A 10,105-nucleotide genomic window follows, 5' to 3' on the forward strand; every position below is an offset into this window, starting at 1 on the left:
ACAAATAAAGGGTTAGAGAAACTCATATTAGAAAGAGTTTCTATGTTCGGTATGTATGACATAAGTGGGTAGTGGGTAGTAAAGTACAATAAAGGAACATTAAAGGGAGATCCCAATTGGTGCTTTTTCACGTATAGGAGTTGGTGCAAGTCATTGTCCTGTTGCATTTATGCGATTTGATACAGAACGTACATTTGGTGCATATCAAACTTCGCCTTATTGCATCATGTGCAGAATTTGCCCAAGTATCCTTGATGCATGCCTGGAGAACATCTTTCCCGTGTTTGAGCAATATCTCGTTACCTCTTTGAAGGGTTTCATCTGTTAATCCTTGATAGTACTATATTCCGAGAACGACAATTTCAAACTTGTCCATCAAGGCTTAGGCAAATAAGAAGAAATTATTTTAACTTTTTTTTTTTTTTGGTCCTGAATAGGATCTGGCTTTGGTCTTAAATATCATTGATATTTATACATAATTTAGAAGTATGCTACTATGGCACCAAGGTGAATCCATCAAAATTTCATCTTGTCATTGGTTACATTGTAATATCTGAAGGTGGAGAAATGGTTCACAGGTTATAAAATTGGAAGTTCATTAAAACTCTTATAAATGAAGTGTCGGCACAGTGCGAGCGAGTTGAATTTTATCTAATTCTGTACCTATCATTATCAACCTTATAGTAAATGTTAATACCAACCTACTGGAATTTATTGTGAAGGTCCACAAATCACATCAGCCGCCATAACTAATGCCTATACATCATTGTTTCTCAGATATTGATAGGTAACTTAAAACTTAAAAGCACCTCCATGAGCACTCTGACAACGATTCAAAATTTAAACTTGGTGCCCTCAACTTTTATGTTCTCAATGGGTTTAGATTTTAATATTTCTTGAAATTCAGTGATTTTTCACATATAAATCTCTATACTCAATACAAAAAGGCCAGATTCGAACTGTTGATTATATATTGCATCCACCTCTCTCTAGCAACGTTGGATCAATTGGCAATAGCATGCCGGCATTGGCCCTGAGTGTGTACAATGTTTGGTAGTTCAAGTGCCAAAGGAGGAATTTCCTCACTCCTGAGAAGCAGGAGAGTACCCAAGGCCAAGAAGCGAACACTTGTGGTCGGTCTCAAATCCGACAATAGCAGCAGAGAAATGCTGCTTCGTTTGCTCACTTCAGTGGTAATGCCCGGAGACTATGTTCTGGCTGTTCATGTACAACAACCTAATGATATTTTTGATCCAAATACTTTTCACAGGCATGAGGATATCTGCAAATCCAAGCAGGTCATTTTACATTCCCAAGTTTCATTTACACTTGACATATTGCTTATTCCCCCTAATTGGTTGCTAAATTGCTAATTCCATAGTTGTACAATTTTCTTTTTTTAGGTGGATTTTCACATCAAGGTTTGTGTAGGAGAGTCGTATATAAGTGAGCTGAGTAATCAAGTACGTATAAACTTTGCCACAATGCTTGCCGTTGGATGCAGCAGCCCCTGGTATACATAGTTCCTCCCTTATTTGCTTACAGGGACCGTTTTGGTGGTTCCTCTCCCTTTATTTGTCTCATTTTGACTTTTGATGTTCAAGTCCAGTGATAAGATTGTTGGCAAACTTTTGAAAGAATTGCCTCCTACTTGCTTACTTCTTGTAATGGATAAGGGAGGAAAAGTCCTACTCCAGAAGCCGGGGACTTCACAAGAAGGCGCTCCAATTAAAGTTCTACATTCATCTGAGCCCTCATTGTCAGCTTCCAGCGGCTCTACAGAGTCGAGAAATAAGTATCTGATTCAAAAATCTTTGTCAATGCCGTGTTCCTCAACATCAACGTCATCACAGCCGACTGAAAATGCAACTTTTCCTAGGACCAGGAAGTATTTGCAGCACAAAAATACTGCAGCTAAGAATCTGTTTCAGAGGTTAGCTTATTTAGAGATGATTTGCTGCACCAGACGCTTCACAATTGATGAACTTAGATGTGCAACAGATAACTTCAGTCCCAATCTGTTGACTGGAGAGGGTGGTCATAGTAGAGTCTATCGAGCCAATCTCGACAACGGGCAGGTTGCAGCAGTGAAAGTCCTTAAAAACACACAATATTCCGAAGATGATCTGTTCGGGGAAGTTGAAATATTGAGCAATCTGAAACACGAGAACATAATTCAGCTTGTCGGTTACTGTTACAGTAAGGATATGGAAGCAATCGTGTATAATCTACTGAAGGACAGTTTAAAGCAAAGGCTAAAACAGCTTAATTGGAACACAAGGATGCAAGTTGCTATAGGAGTGGCAAGGGGATTAGAATACCTCCATTCTCAAACCCCTCCCATCATTCACAGAGATGTGAAATCATCAAACATTCTCTTATCTGGCGATTGCCACCCACAAGTAAGTATCTTATTAGCTCGGTTTCCTACATTAGATGGCTTCTCATATTCATTAGCCTGTTTTTGTGTTTCACTGATTGCCATTGTGAAACTATGCTATAGGAAGATGCTCGCTGACTAGTCTAAGAGGTGTTAGGATTATCTAATTCCTTTTTTTTTTTTTTTTTGATTTTTGGTTTTTGGTTTTTGGTTTTTGCTCTCATAACTATGATAAACCGTTTAAGCATACCTAAGGCATATTTTGGACCCTTAAAGATAAATAATGACGATGATATGAGTTGATCTAAATCTAGTAGTTGCGTTTAGGCCAAATTAGTGAAGATTGGATTGGTCCCGACTTCAAAAAAAAATTTATGCACGTCCACTGCCTAGATACTCAATTTGATAAGTTGTAGATGATATAGTTTCTACATCCGCTTTTGTTACACTTGATGATTTTTGAAGCTGAAACGTAGCTATCAGATTTTGGAGCAGCAATAGTACACCAGCAAACTCAGCAAGATTCAGCTTTTGTGAAACCAGTTCACGTTGTTGGGACATTTGGATACCTGGCGCCTGAGTACATTATGTATGGCAAAGTTGATGAAAAGATAGATGTATACTCTTACGGGGTAGTCCTGTTGGAATTGATCACAGGGAAAGAGGCCATCCAAACAGACCTGGAATCTCATCATGAAAGCTTAGTGCTGTGGGTAATAATACGAAGAATGTATGCCTACTTCAAAAGATAAACAATGTTTATTTTCTTCAATGATTTTGACTCTAGATAATGTGAATCGCAGGCGAGGTCTATACTCAGTTGTGGTCTTTGTGATCTTCTTGTTGATCCTGACTTAAGTGGGAACTACAACAAAGATGAGATGAAAACAATGATACTTGCAGCACGGCTCTGCCTCTTGCATTCATCTTCAAGGAGGCCAACAATGAAAACAGTAAGTCCTTTTTTGGGTCTTATACTTCTTTTTTAGACATTTCCTTCATATTGACTTCATTTCAACAGAGCAAAGATTTTGGATATTCTTCTAATTTTCTTGATCAGTAAAGTAAAATTTTATCGAATATATCAAGCTCTAAGAACGTGATGTAACATTTACAGCAAAATGCAAAACAAGACATATTCCATTTATCTTTGTAGGGATTCTAAGATCTGACAATGTTTCAGCCTCATTTACAAATCGCATTCTATACCAAAAGAAAGCAAATGTAGATAATTAAATTTGCTTCTCATATTTACAAACTTAACATACAAAAGTGGCATCAACTAGCAGAGATATTCTTAAGTTTGTGAAGTCGTGATGATGGAAACCTAAATTAGTTGCATCTATCGAAGTTTATGAGTGATGCTAAAAATAACGCGAATGGTGCTGAAATAGAATGGAAGATTTTAAATTTGTTGGTGTGCAGATTCTGCGTTTATTTGAGGAGCCAGAGCACTGGTTAGAACTGCAGAGAAAGAGAGAAGAGCTTCTGGATGGAATTGGTTTGAAAGATGAAAGTTGCTTGTGCAGATGCTACGCATCAGATTCTGATGAGACCATGTTGATAGAGGATAGCTAATCACATATTCTTGAGTTTCCCATGATATATTGGAATGTCTATACTGTGTTTTTGTTGTTCGCCAATACCACGATTCGCTCTCAACCCGGTCACTAAATATAAAGAAAGAAAAGAGAATTAAATAAACCATTTCTCTAGGAGATTGTATTCTATGTCAAAGTGATATTTGAGTACCAATGGAAATGTCATTATGCTGTCAAACACTATTCCTCAAGTGTAAGCTCTACGTTGTAGCCCTTACAATTTTTTTTTTTTTTTGGTTTTTCTTTTCCAATTTAAGACATCATGTTGATTGTTTTTCTCCTTTTTGGTTACTCGGGGGGTTGGGGAGGATTATATGAGCTCGGCCTGAAGATCGTGACTTATTTCTTCAATTTCATAAAACATCACGGAACAAGAGAAACGTTGTTTCAGTCCTCTCAACTAGTATTGAGATGCATGGAATGACTACAAGTAACTTCACACATAATCAAAAAGATTCCAAATACTCGAAGGCAGAGGAACCACGAGTAGGACATTATTGGAAGTGTAATGGAGAGACTGAGAGGAGAAAGTAACAATCTGTGACATTGACTTGGCAGGTTCAATGACACTAATTTTCTGCAGCCAGCTGAGCAAAGTTAATTGGAGAAACATATTGTGTTGGACCACCGTACAGTGTAGTAGCCGCCAACTGTGCAGCAGCTTGTGTTGGGTGGAACAAATCCCAGAATACAAACTTTCTGCGATCTGAACAAAGATTAGCTGTTGCATTACAAATTCCTTCGGCGTTTAGTGTTCCATGTCCACAGCAGGCTGTGTCCACATTTGAGAAGTCTGAAATCCAAGAAAAACAACATTCTCACATTCTCACATATTTATCAGTTTTACCAAAAAGGAGTATTAGACTTATATGAAAATAAATTGTAGTTTAAAACTTTTATAATTAGCACAGATAATTTAGAGTAGTAGAATCAGAGATTCTTTCTTAGTTGTAGAACTTTTAATCCTTAGCACACTGTTATTTTGTCAAGAGAAGTGCTTACGGAAGGGACGAGGATTATCTATAACGTCTATGGTCATTTTGTATGTGTCCCCTAGCGCATACTTCATCCCGTGCAGCTCTGAGCTTAGGTTGCACATTAGCTTGTCAAGAGCTGAATGGAAACATCTGGCAAAATCATTCATAGGCTCGAAACACTTTGTTGCGTTCAAAAGTCTGTTGGCTGGACAACAACCAACTGGTGGCACACTAATGATGCCAAACTTGCGTGCTCCGAGGCTGTACAAAGTCTGTTATATAGCAAATGTGGTGTTAGCTTCTGATAAACACCATCTTTGAGTTTCTACTTATGCAAGTTGAAGGAAGAATTTTAAGTAGAAGACCAACCTTTATGTGGTTCTCATACGCTTCCATGAGAAGGTTGATAAACTCTTCTTTAGGCATTGTACTTCTGGTCTTGAAATAAACAAAGATGTCATTGCTTCCGGTACTGATGCAGAACAAAGATCTTGCGAGCATTGCTTTTGTTGATTCATGACCAAGTGCAGCGGTCAGATTTTTGCGTACAGTGACAAATTGGTTGATCTGCTGTGGCAAGTTCAGGACATTCTGTTTGGAGAGAGAGAGAGAGAGAGAGAGGTAAAAATACATATTCGGACGTTGCAGTGATAAATAAAAATTCTTTTTTCTTTTTGTGAGATGATTATTGAGCATATTATTCAGGAATCTGAAGTCATACTAGTGAAAAGCCTTACCAGCTGTAAACCAGTCTCATCGAGGAGACCAGAACCTCCTGAGGCGAAGTTTACACCTCGATATATTCCCAATTGAAGACCGTATTTCAGGCTGTGAAGAAATAGAAAAGGGGGCGGACTGCTATTGTATCCGAAAAGCCTTGCTGCAGTTAGAAAGTGCAAGATCCTTCATTAGCGCTCTACATGTAATAGTGAAATGACTGTACCCAAGGGTGTGATCTAGTGGTCAATGTAATGAGTGAAAATCATGCGAGACCTGGTCAAATCCCATTAGAGACCAAAAACACTTGGTAATTTCTTCTCATCTGCCTAAGCCATAGCTTGGGCGGAGTTACATGATACCTGTGTTGTTTGGAGATAGCAGGTACTAGGTGGAATAGTCGAGGTGCGCTCGCGCTAGCTCGGACTCCACCATACCAAAATATAGTGAAATGACTATATATATGACATGATGTAGAACAAGTAGGAATGACTTCTCAAAATCTTATTGGTTATGTTCCTTAGACCTAATGCTAAAACTTTAGTAATCACTAACCAAGATGATCAGCACTGTTTAGGCCATTGCTGAATCTTCCAGTTGGCCTTGAGTGGACAAAATCAATGCCATTATGAGGAAAGTTAGCTGTTGCATTGCAGTCAGGAATGTAAGAATTAGTTCCAACATCTGCTGTTGAATCCCCTAGTATGAAAATAGGCGGTGGCGCTGGCTGCTGTGCATCAGCATTGACTAAGTTGGGGCCAAATGTCGATAGACTCAGGACAATAAGAAGAGAGAAATGACATATCTTTTCCATGGTGAAATGAGGTTGTTTTAGTGTAATTCCCTTCTGTCCCCTCTACCTAAATTCTCGGTATGTTTGAGTTAGTTATACATACCGATGCAATATTTTCCTCCGGGAGAGAAGGTAATTTATAGGCTATTCAATTGAGCATAAGAGGATTATGCGTTTACTTTCCAAAGCAGAAGAAGACAGTTTACCAGCTAAGCACAAGATTGGGCGGACTGCACTGTATGTTTATCTTTCATATTGTCCCTAACCGGCATTACTTGTGGTGATAATCACACTGTTAATTAATTATTCCATTCTTATGGAACAGTCAAAATGTCTCTCTTGCATGCGTATTTATCAACTTGGATTATTGAGTCTTGTTCTTTTGAGGAAATTTTTCTTATTGCTTTATGCAAAAGAGTTGAAAAGTTCTTGTTACTACGATGAAAGCAAGTGAGAAATGTCTTATATATTTGTTCCTTATTATTGGACTTACTTCCATTCTGTATTGGAGATGGTTACTATTTTTGTCTGATGAAGTTATTGATGGAGTAATTGTATTTGTGACAGTGACCCCCATGCCTCCAGAATGGACCAATCTTGGCTTCTTAACAAGGAAAACAACATGTATAAACTCTCTGAGACTTGTTATTTGTAATTGGGGAACTTTAAACCACATTTCATACATAATTAGTGACAGATTACAAACGCCAAAGCTAAGTACATTCCTAATAAGCGATAATGCGAATTACAGTGAAAATGAATGGGGTTGGATTAGTAAAATAATTGCAAGTGAAAAAAGATTAGCAGCCATATAAAGATGCCAAGAGGTCATTTTTTCTTTTTCTTTTGAGAGAACTATAATGCTCTTATGGCTCTACCCCTGGCCTTGCCACAGTGCAAAGCACTCTTTGGAATAGGATATTCGTCGCGGAATGATTGAACTGGTGTATATACTCGCAAATAAAATTGTTGGCCAAGATACTGTCTTGCCCAGAATTGAGTCCTCAGGTTCCACATTCCTACATTATCCAGGGGCACATATATTGCTGTCCATGATCTTGGATAAACCTGTCAAAGCCAATACAAATTCACAAGGCGTCACATTTCTACTTCTTATTCAACATTTATCAAAATGACATTGTGAAAAATAATACTATTGAGTAATATTTAGTAATAAGTTCATTATATTATTCTAACCTGTGTGGTACAGCGTGAAATTGCGTCTATAAGGTTGTACTGTTTTTTACTAGCAGGACTCCATCTACCACCATCCATTCTGTGAACATTACAAAACTTTATTGTTTAATTAAGTAACTAAAAGCATGTGGTTTGTTATGAACAGAATGAGATGCTAAGGAGTAAATACCCGACGACAAAGAAAGAGTAACCATCAAGATGCCAGCTCTGCATAATGTTCTCTCTATTCTCAAAAACAATCTCAACAAACGCTCTGTAGTCTGCTCCCATAACTGCTGTGTTAAGGTGTATGTGTCGACCTGTAGGGTGATCAGTGATGCTTCCTACTTCGAATACTCCTTTGATATTGTAATAGTCTGCTAGCTTAAGCGGCGTATCAGCAGGGATGAATGATACTCCGTTAACTGCATATCTCTGTTTTCTATCAACTAAGCCAGCAGAATTTGCTAGTCTTATTGTTCTAGTGACATTTATCTGACCATAATGGTAAGAGCCTTGAGGGTTTGGTCTTGGTCCACTGGCTGTAAGATTTGTCCTGTAAATCATAGAAAGAATCAGTTTCACAATGCCCTTTCAATTCAAGAAAAAGAATAACCCAAGTACATGCGTTGTCTAAAAATAAATAAAGGTGTCATTGAATTCAGTTTTCTCCAGCAAATACGACACCTTTCTATATTTAGAAATTGTCCCGAGTGACCTGATTTTATAGCCACAAAATGTCCTGATATGTTTAAGACCACAAGTTCCAAAAGTCTTTTTTTCTTCTTAAATTTCGTATGTAGTCAAATAGCTTCAACAAGATGAAATGGAGGGAGTACCTAATAGAACGAGCCTGATTCAGGGACCAAGAAATGTCAGTGGCCGGCCCTGGAGGAGGTGGTCCAGAAACCGGCTTTTTAGAGTTGCTGTAATGAAGAATGGCTGTGGAATTAAGAATTTGAGTGGTGAAGCGGCTGGAAACAGCAATGTAGTAGTCTTGAGCGGGCTGATCTGCAGTGACCAACACTGAGTAGGACTGACCAACATGCACATCAAGAGAAGACAATGTAGTTTGTATTGTATGAGTTCCCTCAACTTCAACCAACTTCATCTGGTGTCCCTGAATTCGAAAGTTCAGTGTATTTTGAAGTCCCACGTTGGATATTCTTAACCTGTATGTTTTCCCTGGAGAATTATCATCCATTTCAGCTCATTACTTTTCACGTGAAAGTTAACAAATGGTTCTTGAAAAAGAAAGACTCAATGTATACCTGGTTCAACAGTGAATTTTGCACCATCAGGACCAAGGCCATTGATCTGAATGCCATCAGGGAATTTAAGCATCTTTCCACGGTCTAAAATTGTTTGTAATACCTGGAAATCCAAAATCAATAATTCCAACATTGTCAGACAAATTAAATTTAGTCCTTGTGGTAATAAGGAAATATGCTAAGATTAAGGGTGTGTTTAGTACGACAGAAATCATTTTTTTGGGAGAATATTTTTCATAAGGTAGTCATGTTATGAAAACAGCTTTTCTTGAGCCGAGTATCTATCAGAAACAGTTTTTCTACCTCCACAAGGTAGTAATAAGGTCAGCATACACATTACCCTCCCAAACCTTACACCGTGTGAATATATTAGATATGTTGTCGTTGAAGTTATGTTATGGTGTTTGATTGCCTAACTTAGGTCATCTTCCTTTATTTTCTTCTTTCCAAGAAGTCTTTTTCCTAACTATGTTAATTTCTCACTTTATATTACTTGATCAACTAACAATTTAGACATTATTATCAATTTCTATTACTCAAAAATTTCGTAAAGATGCTCTTCGGTTTGGTAATATAATTATTAATTTTCAATATATAGTTTTGAAGGGGAGCCTTGGCGTAACTGGTAAAGTTGTTGCCATGTGATTAGGAGGTCACGTGTTCGAGCAGTGAAAATAGCCTCTCGTAGAAATATAGGGTAAGACTGCATAAAATAGACTCGATGGTTTGGCTCGGACACTACGTTTTTTTAGAGCAAAATATTTTTCGTGGAAAAATAACTTCTGTCATACCAAATGCGCACTGTGAGAGTGATGAAATGAAATGAAGTTGAAATACCTTGTGATTAGTTTTGTACCAATCTCCAATAAGAAGGGTGAAATCTCCAGCAGGTTCAGGAAAAGGGACTGAAATTCTTGGTCTACTGAGAATCCTAATTCCTCCAAATCCACCAGCGGCTTTATGGAATTTGAGAGATGGAAAATAGAAGAAACTTCCTATTTGATCTTTCACCTGCATTATGTATGTGAAATTTTTTCCTGGAGGGATGGGACATGTTGTTCCATACACACCATCTTCAAATGAATTTTTCCTTTGTTGAAGTCCATTCCTGCATCGTCATTTTAGTAAATTACTCATTGTTAATACACTTGGGAAATAAAGTCCCAACAATAAGCCAAGAAAAAAAGGAA

At 37.8% G+C, this 10,105-nt stretch overlaps 3 protein-coding genes across 3 annotated transcripts in view; 1 reads left to right on the forward strand and 2 right to left on the reverse strand.

Moving 5' to 3' along the window:
* The first annotated feature begins 824 nt into the window (after positions 1-824).
* On the forward strand, positions 825-4,159 carry LOC109244786 (serine/threonine-protein kinase CDL1-like). The gene is made up of 6 exons (XM_019411929.1): positions 825-1,298; positions 1,404-1,513; positions 1,610-2,402; positions 2,857-3,093; positions 3,184-3,333; positions 3,806-4,159. The coding sequence occupies exons 1-6, from the start codon at positions 1,047-1,049 to the stop codon at positions 3,956-3,958; spliced, it is 1,695 nt and encodes a 564-aa protein (XP_019267474.1). The 5' UTR covers positions 825-1,046; the 3' UTR covers positions 3,959-4,159.
* A 391-nt stretch (positions 4,160-4,550) lies between these two features.
* Positions 4,551-6,489, reverse strand: LOC109244773 (GDSL esterase/lipase At5g55050-like). The gene is made up of 5 exons (XM_019411911.1): positions 6,231-6,489; positions 5,696-5,838; positions 5,328-5,549; positions 4,984-5,230; positions 4,551-4,774 (listed from the first exon to the last, which is right to left on the reverse strand). Exons 1-5 carry the CDS (start codon positions 6,487-6,489, stop codon positions 4,551-4,553), a joined length of 1,095 nt encoding a protein of 364 aa, XP_019267456.1.
* Positions 6,490-7,107: 618 nt separating this feature from the next.
* The window catches only part of LOC109244787 (L-ascorbate oxidase homolog), a 5,066-nt gene continuing 2,068 nt past the window's right edge, over positions 7,108-10,105 (reverse strand). The window contains exons 3-8 of the mRNA XM_019411930.1: positions 9,753-10,023; positions 8,916-9,018; positions 8,484-8,829; positions 7,835-8,200; positions 7,666-7,744; positions 7,108-7,536 (exon numbers count right to left, since the gene is read on the reverse strand). Of these exons, the coding sequence (XP_019267475.1) occupies positions 7,324-7,536; positions 7,666-7,744; positions 7,835-8,200; positions 8,484-8,829; positions 8,916-9,018; positions 9,753-10,023 (1,378 nt within the window). The 3' untranslated portion in view covers positions 7,108-7,323. The remainder of the gene's footprint in view (positions 7,537-7,665; positions 7,745-7,834; positions 8,201-8,483; positions 8,830-8,915; positions 9,019-9,752; positions 10,024-10,105) is intronic.

This window comes from Nicotiana attenuata, unplaced genomic scaffold (assembly GCF_001879085.1).
Source record: "Nicotiana attenuata strain UT unplaced genomic scaffold, NIATTr2, whole genome shotgun sequence".
In the NCBI taxonomy this organism is placed as follows: domain Eukaryota; kingdom Viridiplantae; phylum Streptophyta; class Magnoliopsida; order Solanales; family Solanaceae; genus Nicotiana; species Nicotiana attenuata.